Source organism: Branchiostoma floridae, chromosome 12 (assembly GCF_000003815.2).
Source record: "Branchiostoma floridae strain S238N-H82 chromosome 12, Bfl_VNyyK, whole genome shotgun sequence".
Lineage (NCBI taxonomy): Eukaryota > Metazoa > Chordata > Leptocardii > Amphioxiformes > Branchiostomatidae > Branchiostoma > Branchiostoma floridae.
In genome coordinates, this window is record NC_049990.1 from 21,053,040 (window position 1) to 21,069,722 (window position 16,683).

The window sequence follows — 16,683 nt, forward strand, 5'->3', positions numbered from 1 at the left end:
CAAATGAGCTGAAATTTGACAGAGATGTGCCTTGATAATGCCCCCATATAAATTCGATAACACTTTTGGTGTACAGTACAACAAAATGCTTATTTTTGCGATTTTTTGACCAATTTTTGACCAAAAAAAGGACACTTTTGGCCCCTGTACCCTGGTATTACAACCAAATGAGCTGAAATTTGACAGAGATGTGCCTTGATAATGCCCCCATATAAATTCGATAACACTTTTGGTGTACAGTACAACAAAATGCTTATTTTTGCGATTTTTTGACCAATTTTTGACCAAAAAAGGACACTTTTGGCCCCTGTACCCTGGTATTACAACCAAATGAGCTGAAATTTGACAGAGATGTGCCTTGATAATGCCCCCATATAAATTCGATAACACTTTTGGTGTACAGTACAACAAAATGCTTATTTTTGCGATTTTTTTTACCAATTTTTGACCAAAAAAGGACACTTTTGGCTCCTGTACCTTGGTATTGCAACCGAATGAGCTGAAATTTGACACAGATGTGCCTTGATAATCCCTTCATATAAATTCAATAACACTTTTGGTGTACAGTGCAACAAAATGCTTATTTTTGCGATTTTTGGCCAATTTTTGACCAAAAAAAGGACACTTTTGGCTCCTGTACCCTGGTATTACAATTAAATGACCTGAAATTTGGTATAGATAGGCATTAGATACTTAGTAACAAGATTCAAGTAAAATTTTTGACATAAACAACTTTAAAATGATTAATTTTGGCACTTTTCTGAGGGGAAATTTGTTTTCTTTGGCCTCCTGACGTGACCTTCCGTGACCCCGCACAGAGCCACACCTGTGCGCGTCAGCCGGAGAGTTAATTGAATCAAAGACCTAGCCAATCAGCGAAGAGGAATTTGGCAAATGATCAACGCATCATCTTCTCCAGTTACATGTTGCTGTTACAGCTTACCTTTGCCACTTCTTCTGTGTAAATTATTTTGTCTCTCTGGTCCTGCTAAAAACATAATATCGTAATTGGAACACACCGCGGAATTGCACGGAGAACGGGCGCGTGGTTGGAAGGGGGTGCACTATACCGGCCGAACGAAACACGGCACAATTAACTGCCGCTGTGTACCTTTATACATCCTCTGTTGTTCCTTTCTTTCCTGTTAGTAGTTGCACAAAACAAAAATCTGCATGAGCATACAAAAAGTCATGAGAAAATGGGCGTATACTGACAAGAATTTTCATTTAATTTTGGTCCGTCATAACCGCTATGACGTAAAACTTTACTGCTGGCCGTAGCATTAAAAATGGCGGGAAAATGGCGGCGTACGTTCAATTTGACCCATTCAGTCGTAGATCCGGGCTATAATGCAACGGTTCCTCACACTTTTGCACGAGTTGTAGGTCACCAAAAGAAATTCAAGATTGCTGTTGAATCATGCTCGTCTTGTGCCGTGAGCACATGTGATTATTATCTACAAATCTGGCGATGAACGTGACAGTGTGTTTGTCCCACGACGAGCTCGCCTGCCCCGAAAATGACCTGAAAACTTTTGGCCTTGTTGTCTTCGAATGCATTGTTATCGATGCTTTGTAAATTATGTATTGGACACCTAGATGTCTGAAGTGTGCATACCAGAAATAACTATTGTTGCATGTGTAGATCTCTTTAAGTTCCACTATTTTTAATCGACCGGTATAAGGCTTATGACCGGTATTATGCCAATGCATGTTATCAGTTCTTTGGGGCATATCTATGATAATCGCAGCAGTCACTTAACTTCTCTTCAGGAGTTTAGCGTAACACTATTTCAGGTCAAACCGTCAAAGGCAACTAAAAACAAACTTTAACGTTACTAATTTCAACAGTACTTATAACTTGTTATCCGAAGTTGAAACGCTAGCGATGGTATTTTCGCTGCGCTGTTAGCTCCGTGCGACTGTTGTTGACGGTCTTATAACGGTATATTTTGCACCCCTGTACCCTGGTATGAGTAACATTTGGTATAGATAGGCATAAGATAGTTGGTAAAATGATCCAAGTAAAATTTTTGGCATAAAGTACTGTAAAAGGCTTAATTACAGCACTTTTTTAGGGGAAATTGGTTTTCTTTCGTTCTCCATGCCATGACCTTTCGGACGTTCACCCCACAGAGCCGACATCTGCACCTGCGTCTAGCCGGCAGGAAGAGTTAATTCAATTAATGGTTCAGCCAATCAGCGAAGAGGAAAGCGAAGGCTAATTAATATTCATAAGCGGGACCACACAATACGTTAACTTGAAGACTCAGGCCGTACAGGGTATCCGCAGGTGATTCAATTTGCAGCCTCTAAACAATGGGTTCCTATACAAAAAAGAGGAGAAAGCAACTGTTAGTAACTCAACTATCTGACGTTACTGGCACACAAACATACCCTCATATGAAAGCCCGACATCTCAGCTATCCGAAAAACCACATTTCGGCATGAATCTAACGGCGAGAACTTCCGGGAAACTGAAAGATTGACCCATGACCTCAAAACCGCACCACAACCCAGTGAGGAGGCCATGTGCTAGGACAAAAAAGTCCCAACTTTATACCCCCTAAAAACCACACAAACTCAGCTGTTTGGCCCTAATCACAAAGTTGAAACCCTCCCCTGTCACACCCACCTCAAAACTGCCAGGATTTCTACCCATTTGACCAGGAAAAAAATCTTGAAGTTTTAGGCCCTGAACTATAATCGACCACCATCAATTTGCATGGCGGATTGACCTGCGGATCCCTACAGACTTCTCGCCAGGATTTTTTCAAAGCGCCGGACAGGGGTCCGGGGGCCGCCGAATGTCCCTGGCGGAAGCTCTTGCATTTTAGACTATTGAGAAGGCTTCTTTTATCAGTTTTTTTAGGGCCATATCTACGATAATCGTAGCAGTCACTTACTTCTCTTCAGCAGTTTGACTTTAAAATATTTCGGGTCAAAGCTTCAAAGACAACTAAAACCTCATAAACAACAAACTTTACTTAGCTCAACAGTATACAAAAATATTGTACGGGTTGCCATCCTTAGTTGAATCGCTTATTTATAGCGCTAGTATCTTCGCTGCGCCGTTAGCCGCCGTGCGACTTTTGTTGACGGTCTGATATCCCTACGTCGCCGCCTCGCTGATATTCCCACGGACATGTTTCAAGAAAAATACCCAGCAAAAAAACGCTGTTCTGCATCAAATTCTATTCTATAAAACATGTGGGACTCAGTGTTACAGTCTAAATATTTTGTAGAAGCACCGCTGTAGGAAAGAAGGTCCAAGCAATGTTAAACATCACGTAGCATGAAGTTCGCTGTCAACTGGCACACAGCACATGACTGTTTGAAACTCTAAGTCTAATCAACAGCCGTGTTTGATTGATAGCCGGCGGTCCTTTGATGAAGTCGGCGAAAGGTGCGTTAGTTAGAAAATCTGCGTTTAGTTTTGATACGTAATTATAAGTTAGACAGTGGCGAGAATGATTATTTTCTCATCAATATTTCTCTTCAGAATTATTTGAACTTAATTGTACATCTAAACAATTGGCTTACCTGTGCAATGTTTATATGATTAATGATCAGTGTACTGAAATCATGTGTAACGTATGGCTCCTAGTCAATAGATCAGCATTTTCTCTATAGTGACCACCTGTCTATAGTGGCCACATTTCCTAGTGCTGTTGTTGTTTGACATAAACTTTGAACATTTAAATTGTAAGTAACTTTAAACTGCCAGAGTTTCAGCCCAATAAAACACTCTCAGCGCCAGGGTATGAACAGACTGACCAGACAGACGAAAATAAATCCTTGAACAAGGTTCAATCGTATCTTCCGGGTCTGGCAGGAAGTTGTTAAACTAAAATAAGAATAGGCTCGATGGCTGATTGCATACAAAGTAAAACAGTTTAACAGTTTTACAGCTTGAAGAAAACAAACGCTCCTACAGTACCTGCACCTGCTTGATAAATATTAAATCGTATGCCCTACTTGAATAAAAAAAGTTCACTGCAATAATAAATGTACCCACATCACAAGGAGCTTATACTTTTTTAAACTTACACCTAGTTATCGTACTGAAAATTGTTAATGACATTACATGAAGTCATTCAACAATTTTCAGTCATGATGAAAATTTTCTGAATGGAAGGTGTGATTATTGTCATTTTCTGAAAAGTAGAAGCAAGCTCTGTTTTTACCTGGAATCAATTCACAATACCAGTCCACTTTGGGGGATAATGTACTGTTAAGAGGATGTTCCATTTTTGCGCAGGGGTGATTTGGAACAGTCCAATGTTGCGTGGGAAGGGGTATGGCTGAAATATGCTGTATTTGCTCTTAAGCAAATGTCGGCCTTTCTAGTTTCCCCTTTTTTTATTAATGTAGGTATGGTTTTGGGTGTGTCTGTCTGTCTGTGTGTTTCCGGATATTTGTAGTCATCATAACTTGAGAACCTCTTGATGGTATGGATTAGCATGTGAGTGGGGGTTGGGAAGACGAAGGTCAAGCTCAATTTTGCCCCCCCCCCCCTGGTATATGCAGGAGCGCTTTTGTCAAAATCTACGAAGGAGCGTAACGGGACATAGGAATGATTGATTTCCACGATATTTGGTATGCAGGTACATATGGCAGAGATGTACATATAGAGGTGCAAATTATGCACATTCGGACTTAATTTGTATACTTGATAAGGAAAATCTACATTTACAGTGCTTTCCAATATAGGACTCAAATGAATGTGACGAATGTAGTTTGTGGCAGGTGGAAGATAAGCAGATACTGATTATGCAAATAAGTCCCTAATTTCCATAATTAATGTGAAAGTGTCCTAATTCTTCTTAGTACGTACGCGTGGTAAATGATTCGGCTGTCAACATTGTGACCTGTGTAAGTTAGTGAAAGGCAAACATTATGCATATGTGAAAGTCATTTGCATAATCAGAATATTTCATGAAGGTATGAGGTCGCCGAACTCTTGTTCTCTGTGTGGGGTGGCAGTTTCTGTGAGCTGGTGTGAAAAGGCTATCCACCGTGCTATTACGTCATCATCGGACACGAAGAACCATCGCTCTTGTTGGTCGGTCCAAGGGCATTAAATCATAATGTCCTTGGTATGTAACATGATTAAAAATCGGAGACCTTCAGTTCAGTTGAAGACAATTGTAACATGACAAGACAACTGCAACAGGAAAATTGCAACAGGGCAATTGCAACAGGGCAATTGCAACATGACAATTGCAACACCACATTTCACATTGCTCCACAGGTGCCAGCTCAGAGCTGCTCGTCTCAAGGCCCGCCAGGTATTCCCGGGAGAGACGGCCGTGATGGTCGCGACTGTCCCTGCAGCTGTGGAACAAAGGGTACGCCAGTAAATACCCTACAACATCTCTACACTTCAAGTTACTTTTTTACTAACATTGCAACCTAAGCTGATCATTTTTTGCAGCTATGAGTCGCTCTTCATCGAACTTGTAGTGATGGGGTTTTGCACTCATGTTTACTATCCTATTCAAAGACTGTCTACGTTTCCTTAGAGGCACTAAGGCATTGTTAGAATGAGCCATCTCATATATGATAGGTAGCCTGGTATCCAGCCGGAATATAGTTCCCGAGTCTCTTCTCTCCTCTCCGAGAAGAGACTCGGGAACAATATTACGGCTATGTGATAGGTACTCTGGGGTTTTCTTAATAGACGCAGATATAGATGAACTGCGACAGAAGTATCAGGTGCTGGAACAGAAGCTGTCAGCGTTGGAGAATAAAACGGAGACCACATCCGGGCCTTGCTCAGAAGGTAAGTGTGAATGTAACATATATCTGCCAGTGAGAGATTAATAGATAACTTTATTGCACAACAATTGTATTAATGAAGACCTCACCCGTATCAACCCCGGTGACTTTCGCTCGTTTTGCAAAACCTAAGCCTAAAGTTGTATTCATCACTCTTAAATTTTCCTCAACAGATACATGTAAGACACCGTCCAGCTGCACTGAAGTAGCAGAAAGAAGTGGAATCAACAACCAGGCATTCTACGTCATCGACCCTGATGGACCAGAACGGGGGGTCCTGCCGATGGTTGTTCAGTGTGATGTTCAGGGAGATAAAAGTAAGCTAAAGCGAAATAGTGGTATACGGCTTGTCAGGAAATGTCAGCAATGTTGATTTGATTATATGGGTGACATCCGCGAGCACATCAATTTTTGTCAATTCCACGGTCAAAGAAGGAGATGGAGTGATGACATTAGGGACTGGACAGGCAGCTCCCTGGCGGAATGCACCCAGACGGCTAAAAACAGGGAGGAATGGCGAAGACTTGTGCTGCAGACAACCATAGTCCCCGACCCTCCTGATGAGGATGGGACTAGGTGAGGTGAGGTTAGGCATACCATACTGTGTTTGTCATTTCTTCAACCTTCCAGACCACTTAGATTTCATAATGAAGACAACTCTTTATTTTTGACCAAACTTATTTTTCGCATGCACGCTCGTATCACGTTTGGGGACACCAGAGGATGTCAGCCATATAATAAAATCAACGTGGCCTTCGGGGAAATTGATGATGAACGAAGGTAAATTCAATGTCACACCTGGTGAACCTGGTGTTGAACAGAATGTTGTCGAACTTTCTGGCAAGCACTTTAATACAACTAATTATAAGACATGCATTCAAAATTTGGAATAGTCTGAAGTACAGCAGGTATGCATATGTGTATTTCCAAAGTTGGAAAATAGTCATAACAAACTGCTGCAAAAATACGTAGTGGATAACAATGTTGCTTTGTATGCTGTATGTTCTGAAATGTTTATACAAACTAGAAATATTACATTTAACATTTGGCTCCTATGATGTTTGAATGTTTCATTACAATTTCAGTAATCACCCTGATTGGCCACGACAGTGAGGCACGGACACATGTGAATGGAATTGAGGCTAATGGTGGCCACTCTACGGATGTGACGTACTGGAATAGCATGGACCAAGTGAGAGCTGTGGTGGACAAGTCAAGTTTGTGCAAACAGCACATCAAGGTAAGTATATATTGTTTACATTTGAAACAGCCTGACGTCAAGCCTCATTTCCTACCTTAGGCCAGGCCGGGCTGTTTGCGGAAAGGTTTTGTGTTTTTGTTGTTTATATCATAACGTTACCTTTCGTTTACCAAAACTGCCAGGCCGGTCCCTTTGTGGAAATGTGACGTTAGCAAAAAGCAGGTGTCTGCTCCAACTGTGACTTACTCTTCAACTTTTACGAATATTGATGATAATCCTACGTGCCATGAAAGGCATAGTAATCATAAATCAGATGATGATGTAAAATCTATAGTAAATGCTATCAGCTACACTAACACAATTATCCATATCCAGTATGAATGCCATGCCTCATTGATCTGGCACGCATCTGGTCCAGCCGCCGCCTGGTGGGTGACTTGGGATGGTCGTCAGGCTGACTACTGGGGAGGTGCCAGTCCTGGGAGTGGGCAGTGTGCCTGTGGACAAGCAGGTAATTATTATAACGATAGATTCATAGCAAAACCATGGGAAATTGAATATGTAATAAAAAGCGAAATGGTGACTATTTTAAACCTAATTCTACTTGAATGAGGTTCTAATTCTATTTGAAGGATTACAAAACTTGAACCTGAACCATGCAACCTTACTCCATTGAAACCAGAACAGTGCAGGGAAACTTGTATCATGGTCATCATGAATGATACTATGTAACAAATTTATCATTTTGTATTTTCGTGTTTTCATGATTTGTACATGACATATGTTAAACCCTTGCCACAGCCAAAATATTGTTATGACATTATTCTTTTGCTATTCAGGCACATGCGCAAAGGGATGCAACTGTGATGCCAATGACTCCACCTGGCGTGAGGATTCTGGGTTCCTGTCCCACAAGGATGACCTGCCAGTCACCCAGCTCAGGTTTGGGGACACCGGTGCTGGTAATGAAGAAGGTTATTACACCCTGGGGAAACTTATCTGTTATCCCTGAGTCTAGCTGTTAATGATTGTTTACCTTTTAAAGAGGTACATGTATATGATTAAAGCTGTGTTGCAAAACATATTCCCACGCAACAAGTGTAGTTTAGTGCAGAAATGAAAGAATTGTTTTATATTGAAGTTTTTCACCGTCATTCAACACAAGAAATTGCTCACCTCGAATTCTCGGTCGCACATCCGTCAACCTTCGTCAGGAGTGGTGATTCAACCACTCTGAGCACGTGACCTAGGAACACGTGACTCAAATATTGGACACTAAACCGGATTACTTCGCGAGGGGGGGTAAAGGAGGACATCTACATAAGAGCACACCAGCTGACACTTAACAGAGACGGGGCCGATACCGCGTGCCAGGCATCTACGATTCTTTACTCGATTCACGTGTCCCTAGGTCACGTGCTCAGAGTAATTGAATCACCACTCCTGACGAAGGTCGACGGATGTGCGACCGAAAATTCGAAGTCAGCAATTTCTTGTATTGAATGACAGTGAAAAACTTCAATATGGATTATGCCAACACAGATGAGCTTCGAATTCCATGCTAATATAAGAGAATTGTTGTAGTAAATACAACCAGGTTAATTCTATACCACGACAGGCATTTCTTTGCACCAGGTCTTTTTTGGCATTAATTAGCATCAGATAAAAAGCACCAGGTCTGAGGTGAAAATGATGGTGTTTAGAATTAAAAGTGATTCATTTAAGACAACACGTATATCAAAGAAAATAACGAGTGTTGTAAACAATAAATATATAGAGAGAGACTTATATGAATTCTGCCAGTCATCGACGCTTCGAATTCTGTGTTACCTGTAAGGTATCTATCGTAACGTTATATATTATAGGAAGTGACAAATATTACATCATACATACAGCTCCTTAGTGTTCCAGTAGCTACCGAGACAATAACTCCTCAGAAAACGATGTACAAGAATACTATAGTTACAGGCTTTTCTATCGTATTACAGGAATTTACAAATAAGAAATTATACAAATAAGTACGTCCTATGTGTATTGTATGGGCCTATAGCTAGACATAAGATCATGACAAATAGGCAAGAATTCTGTGATAGTTGCAGTCTCTCTAATGCAGTGATCATTCTAGTGTGACATTCCACAGCTTTGTCCGTAACTCTAGATCTTAAGTGTGTCATCTGTTGAATTATCATAACCTCACGGAAAAGTATTCTGTGTGCATGCGATTTTAGTTATATCCAATTTGCTTTGTATTAGATCAAAGACAAGAGATTGAAGGTCCTCATCGACTCTCGGTGAACGAACAACAACAGATCAAAGAGATAAAGAAAGTTATAACTGATACCAAGTTACAAAATAAAACGGATCATTTGCTGACAAAATCAACTTGTGCTTTCCTTGGAATTAGATTGTCATGTGAGACATGGTGTGCCTTACTTGTTCTTTTCTTAGCCCTTTTGATTTGTCTGCATACTCAAGGTATGATTGTTTCACAGCGGTCAAAATTAAAAAGGACGTCGTGCCCTACCCTACCGTCTACTTTGGGCCATGTCCACATGTCAAGGTCTCTTGTCCAACAGCTATTTGAAATAGTTACTGTATTTCTCATAATTGAAAATAATAGCATAACTATGATCCTTCGTCCTGAAGCCGTAACAACAAGTTACCAGGAATCGACAGCGACTGTAATTCAACAATAAGTGTTGTTGTTTTCCAACTCACACGATAGCTAGTATATATTAACAGCAAATGACGTCAAACCTTTGTTATATTAACTGATTGTGATGACCTCACCTCACCTCACCAGTCCAATAGCCTCATGACGAAAGGGGTGAAACTCTTCCTAGCTGGTCTGCTAATATGAATATCAATTAATAATCTTATCTGCTAATGTCAGTTTGTCCACCAGTCATTGATACCCCGGATATTAACAAAACAGCGATCGCTCGTATGGGATCGCGCTTGTTTGCTTCAGCTGTATCAATACGCAGTTATGCTTAGCCAATAATACAAAATTCAACAGTTATCAAGCTGAGAAACATATCCGTACGGTTCAAGAACACAACAGGTTCAGAAGAAACAAGATGTTTCGCGGAGTGCTACTTCTGTTCCTGAGCGGCATAACAACCGCACAGTTTCCTGTGTTAGGTGATCAACAGCACCACGTGTCCAGTATCACAGGTACAGCACTCCTTTATACTGTCTACCTGTACTACCACCTTACAGTGTTGAAAAGTGGCTAACATATGGTCATTTTTTCAAACATCTATAATGCTTTGCGTTAGTCAAGTAATTACTTAGCACGATATTAACTTGACGTTGACCATGGTTATCGTGATATGTTTTACAAAATAGGAGTGAGGTTCATGAATTCGAATAGTTTATTAGAAAAAAAATATAGACAAAAATATAATACTAGTAGTGTGTGTGTGTGTCCTTGTAAAGCTTGATTTGTTTAGCTATTTGTACACTTACAAATTACAATATACTCTTAAACCTTCCATAATTATTTGAGTTATTTTGGTTTGGGTGAACTCTTCTTGTATTCCAGACTACCTGGAAGAAACGGAGACTTGTTACAAATGTGATGATGAGGTGGCCAGCCTAAAGGAGGTCATTGCCAACCAGTCCGCACTTCTAGCACAACAGGCCGGACATCTAGCACAACAGGCCGGACAACTAGCACAGCAGGCCGGACAACTAGCACAACAGGCCGGACTCATCTCATCTCTGCAGAGTGGCCTGGACAGTGTTGTCGCACGGGTGGACAGTGCCGAGCAGTTCATGAGTATGTAGAAATTCTATTGCAAAGCTAGCGATAGTTTCCAAAGCAGCATGCGCGGAGATGGTTATTGTGAAAAATGTGTTTTTGAAATACATAAAAGCGTTTATCGTTACACTACAAGTTACCTTTTCCAGAAAACCGTCACAACCTATTAAAGCTAATAAATTTTACAGCAATGAGTCACTCTTCATATGTTGATGGGTTTTTGCACTTCTAAAGGTCTGGTATCCAAAGACCGATTAAGGTTACTAAGAGGTATACGGGTTGCCCATCTTATGTGATAGGCGTTTTCTTAATAGACGCAGATGTAGGTGAACTGCAACCACACCGTAATTGTCTTGCGAAGGAGCCGGTATAATGTACCACATACTACGAAGCACACTTGCCCCGCGAGACATTTCGTTCGAAGACTTCACCCGTTTTAACCCTGGGGACTCCGGGTTTTGGCGCCCGTATTGCAAAACTTTAATAGCCTGAACTTGTCTTCATCACTGTAAAATCTTCCTCAACAGATACATGTACAATACCGTCCAGCTGCACTGAACTGGCAGGAAGAAGTGGATTCAACAATCAGGCATTCTACGTCATCGACCCTGATGGACCAGAAGGGGGGGTCCTGCCGATGGTTGTTCAGTGTGATGTTCAGGGAGATAAAAGTAAGCAAAAGCCAAATATTTTATTCGACTTGTCAGGCAATGTCAAGTCATGAAATATCTTAATTTACATTTTAGCAGGAAATTTCATCTGTGTTGGTAAATGCCATTATGGATAAACTAAACTGTAACTAACCAACTCTACAAACAAGTTTGGACTTACCCCAAAAATTTCGGCTGACGTGCACGTGAGTCCGACGTCACGTTCCGAAAGCTACGAGTACCGTAGACGGGTCCATTCCGTGAAAATTACCCGAAAATTTGGGGTTTGTCTCAACTTACGAGTATTTGTAATGTTGGTTAGTTAAAGTTTAGTTCATCCATCATCAAATAATAGAAACATCACTAACATCTAACATACATAACATCAGGTGTACCCTGGGAGCCAGCCGGGATCGGGCAGCTAGGACAGTTTATTTGGTGGCCCAAGACAGCCAGGCCCACCGATCTCCTATTATCACCCGGGGTTATGTCCATCTGCGATAACTCCTTCGGGCTTAAACTCCCCCGGAGCACTAATGTGAGATCTGCGGGCTGACTGCCTTGGGTCCCCGAACAAAACTCGCTAGCTACCCGGTCCTGTCTGGCTCTCAGGGTACATCAGGTGATGTTTAATGCTTCATTACAATTTCAGTAAGTACCCTGATTGGCCACGACAGTGAGGCACGGACACATGTGAAAGGGGTTCAACTTGAGGACCCAGGTACTTACTCCAAGGATGTGACATACTGGAATAGCATGGAACAAGTGAGAGCTGTGGTTGACCAGTCAACTCTGTGCAAACAACACATCAAGGTATGTTGTTTACATGTCAGACATATCAAAAGCTAATCCGAGATCCAGTTCTGCTCAGCTTTAGTTTGATCCAACTGTCACCACCCTGTCTACAAGGGGCAAGTCTTTGGTCAGCCAAATGTCCGCCTAAATGCTGCATAAATTACATTTTACAAACTATTTATAGCCTCCATAGCAGGCTCTCTCAACCTTTTTCGTCTTTTGTGGCTCGTCGCTTGTACCACCTGCCCGTACAAACGAAATGACCAGGAAAAGTGTATTAAATATACTTTTCCTGGTCATTTCGTTTTGGACGGGCAGGTGGTACAAGCGACCGAGGACAAAAAGAAATGGCCAGCAAAAGTGTATCATGAAAAAGATTATTATGCTGTTATATTGCAAAGTTCATGGTGACATCCAGCTAGCATTTGTGTAAATATGAAGTATGAATCCCCAGTATGAATGCCATGGCTCAGTCATCTGGAGCAGTGCCACACCCTACGCCTGGTGGGTGACTTGGGATGGTCGCCAGGCTGACTACTGGGGAGGTGCCAGTCCTGGGAGTGGGGGATGTGCCTGTGGACAAGCAGGTAGTTATGATAATGGTACATTTATAACAAAACTATGCCCGAAGGCTAATTACAAACAATACCAGTGAACTATTGTTGTATAATGACTATTACTCATACCAGCACACAAGTTTCCCATTAATAGATAAGGTTCAAACAAACAAACACATGAAAAATCTATATATCACTTTTTAAGGACAAAATATTTCTGTTTTTCCATGCTTTTTACCTGGTATGACATATCTTAAACCCATTAAGAAAATTGAACCCTTCTTATGACGTTATTTCAACAGACACATGCACTGGAAGATGCAACTGTGATGCCAATGATGCCACCTGGCGTGAGGATTCTGGGTTCCTGTCCCACAAGGATGACCTGCCAGTCACCCAGCTCAGGTTTGGGGACGCTGATTATGGTTCTGAAGAAGGTTATTACACTCTGGGGAAACTCATCTGCTACCCCTGAGTCATTTACATTTTGTAGTAGAATGTAGTTTGTACAAGAAAGCTGAACTCTACAGACTAATAGAATCCATGTTCCCCCACTTCATACAACTAAGTAATATGGACAAATTTATATTCCTTATGAATCTAGACAAACCTTTACTTATAAAGCATATCTGTTCTTACATTTTCAATATCACAAAGAAACGAGAAGAAGCCGAATGTACGCAGTAGAATACGATCCTTGAGTAGTGTAGATTCATTGCATCATTATATCATGTTGTATCATTTATTGTGACCTGTACTGAACCCAGTGGGTATGAATGTACAATAAAGGTCTTCATTCATTCATTCATTCATTCATTCATTCATTCATTCATTCATTCATTCATTCATTCATTCATTCATTCATTCATTCATTCATTCATTCATTCATTCATTCATTCATTCATTCATTCATTACCCCTGCTAATGGCCGTTTGCCCTTTAAAGATGTTTACAACCGTGCTGGAAAACTTACGAAAGACCTGAGCGTCACATTCCAACGCAACACTTGTATTGAAGTGCAGAAGTAACAGAACTTGTTTAATAAATATACAACCAGGTTAATTTTATACCACGACAGGCATTTATTTGCACCAGGTCTTTTTCTTTTTCGTTATTAATTAGCATCAGTATCTTAAAGAAAACAACGAGTGTTGAAAACACTGAATATATATTGAGAGACTTAAATGAATTCTGGCAGCCAATGACGCTTCTATGTTACCTGTTAGGTTTACTTATCTATCGTTATGTGTTTACAGGAAGTGACAAATATTACATCATACATACAGCTCCTATATGTGCTTTATGTGCCAGTAGCTAGACAATAGCTCCTCAGAAAAAAGATACACAAGAATACTGTTATAGTTACATGCACTATAATGCACATTGATCATTCTGGTGTGAAATATCACAGCTTCATCCCTGTGCTATCTGTTGAAAATATAATTTAACACAAAAACCGCGTTGTGTGCTTGTTATCTTAGTGGTGTTCACTTTGCTTTGTATGAGATCAAAGGAATAATGAAATCTATGGCTGAGACCAAGTTACGAAATTAAACGGAAAGATTGTTTGCGGTTATAAAACGACTTGCTGTGCATTCCTTACAATCAAATTGTTGTGTGAGACATGGTGTGCCCTGTCGCTCGTGTCATCACCATACCCAACGGCTAGAAATCGTATTAACCGAAGTCATGTTTGTCACGCGTCAGCAGTTTCAAAACAAACCAAGATATCTGTCGCGCATGATCAACATAACGCCAAATTATGCCAAATTTCTCATCACTTGGCAGGGGATATGTATATAAACGTGGAGGAACATGGCACGTACATTCGCGTCTATCCTTATTCAAACCTGCTTATAGTTTGTGTTACACAACCATGTGTACGGACGGACATACAGGCTAGCTCCCTTGAATCCTATAATTATGGTGCTTTTCGTTAAAACATGCACATTTTATGAATGTCAAAATCTCTTCAGGTACAACAAATGCTCCAAAATTGATGCATGAGTCTGTAGATGACGTACATCTAGCCAAAGCCCATGTCTCAGGCACATACGCGTTCTTATGATATCGTTGATTATCTTCAATGATATATACCACATAATTATATAATTCTGCCTGATGTCTCACCAAAAGTTAACATCTTGCCTGCATATATAAATTAGTGTACATAAACCACGAGGTGGTCTCTTCTTGATTTTGGACCTTTTACGTGAATGGCTCATGTTCAACAGATATATGCTGTAGCTAATTGGCTTCTTTTGTGAGCCTTTTGCTCCGTTAACATATCTCCCAACACTTGCAAGTGAGGCGTACTTTTCTCGGAACGTCCTGCCTAGGGCACATAATCATAAGCTCTGCAGTGACATCACAAAAGAGTGAGACCTCGTCGTTTGCTCATAGCCAATCAAAACGTTTAATGATGACTACGTCATCATCAGGTACTAGGTACACGTCAAGGGGAATGCCCTGACAGCTACCTGATCTCTCGTGCCCGAACAACCGGACTGACGGGTCTGCAAAAAGATCAGACATGTTTAGAATCTTGTGGTAGCCGGACCTGCGTCGAAGTTCGCTGGGTTATCCATAGAATTGCATCGCTCGGTCGTTTCCTTCAGTTAGTTAAGTGGTCGTTTTCGTCATAAGGATGAACACAGAGAAGCTCACTATCGATAGCGATGGTTATTTCAACCATCGTCGCGGACACGAACAGGGTCACGTCGCGCTGACCTCGCTGGTGCAACTTCTGACGGCCTGCATGTCTGTGATCATCATTGCCCTTGTGATCCAAGAAGGGGCTCGCTTGAGAGAGCGGGTGGCTGTCCAGGGTCGGGAGATTGAGGAGTTTTCTAACTACCAGGAGAAGATCTCCGGCTTGGAGAAGGAAGTGGCGGTCTTAAAAGCACAGCAAGAGGTCAACAAGGAAACGCCGGAGGCTAAGCGAGCGGGAGGCGACATTAACATGCAGGTGGAGACAAGTATTAAAATTGGGACACCGTAGAGATTGCCTGTTCAGAATGAATCTTTAGTGAACTAGATCACACATGTACGGTAATCAAATGACGATTAGTCCATTACTATGTTTTCTCTGTAGCAATGTTAAAGTTGATTTCCACAAGGACGTATGACGTAGATAAAAATATCACCGTTTCTTTTGCTTTACCATGCCAGTCGGAACCTGGCAAAACCAGCAGTGCCTCTGTTGTCGACGTCCCCTGGCAAACTGGGCCAGCACACAGCCGGGAAAAGAGAGCTGCGAACTCTGTGACGTGGCCAGCAGGGGCAGGCGGTAAGTCCAACTTCTTTTTGAGTTGAAGTCAACTTGGCATCCAACTTGTACAGGCAAACATATGTAAAAGATCTTTTCAAAGTAAGTTGGAAAGCCAGTCAGGCTCGGTTGGGCGCTATGTTACATTGTGACAACTTTCAAATCTGACTTTACAAGTCTGTGACCAGAGGGTAACCTCTGGCGACAGACTTTTACTTTTGTCACGTTTACGCGCGTTCGCATCTGTATCTGTATGTTCCCGTTGTCTGAATCCTATGTGGTTTGGTAGGTCCTCTGTACTGAGGTTGATGATGATGCACGTTTTTTTTGGCGGCAGGTGGTTTTATTATGGATGTTATAAAAATAACACACTTACAAAAAGTTAGTCTTCCGGTGTATTGGTCCCGGTCCGCTTTTTGGGGTCATGAAGTAATCGGATACTGTCAAGCAGATGCGTGGTTTTATCTGATCGTCAAAGTTATTCGCGTTCGCATCTGTATCTGCATGTTCCCGTTGTCGGTACGTATGTTGTTTGGCAAGTACTTTGGTTTTATTATGGATGTATAAAAATATCACCCCTACAATTTGTTCGTCTTACGGTCTTCTGCTCCAGGTCCGCTTTGACACTTGTTCACCTTTCTCGAAATATGTCAACATCTGCGACC

The 16,683-nt window shown here is 41.3% G+C and overlaps 2 protein-coding genes across 3 annotated transcripts in view; both read left to right on the plus strand.

Annotated features, from left to right (window-relative positions):
• Positions 1-16,683, plus strand: part of LOC118427580 — a 55,658-nt gene that overhangs the window by 977 nt on the left and 37,998 nt on the right. The window contains exons 2-8 of the mRNA XM_035837430.1: positions 5,255-5,351; positions 5,684-5,785; positions 5,955-6,098; positions 6,867-7,021; positions 7,358-7,493; positions 7,822-7,956; positions 10,530-10,766. Of these exons, the coding sequence (XP_035693323.1) occupies positions 5,255-5,351; positions 5,684-5,785; positions 5,955-6,098; positions 6,867-7,021; positions 7,358-7,493; positions 7,822-7,956; positions 10,530-10,766 (1,006 nt within the window). The remainder of the gene's footprint in view (positions 1-5,254; positions 5,352-5,683; positions 5,786-5,954; positions 6,099-6,866; positions 7,022-7,357; positions 7,494-7,821; positions 7,957-10,529; positions 10,767-16,683) is intronic.
• Positions 15,271-16,683, plus strand: part of LOC118427601 (EMI domain-containing protein 1-like) — a 24,207-nt gene continuing 22,794 nt past the window's right edge. For both annotated transcript variants that reach the window (XM_035837462.1, XM_035837463.1), the window contains exons 1-2: positions 15,271-15,718; positions 15,922-16,039. In XM_035837462.1, the coding sequence (XP_035693355.1) occupies positions 15,398-15,718; positions 15,922-16,039 (439 nt within the window). In that variant the 5' untranslated portion in view covers positions 15,271-15,397. The remainder of the gene's footprint in view (positions 15,719-15,921; positions 16,040-16,683) is intronic.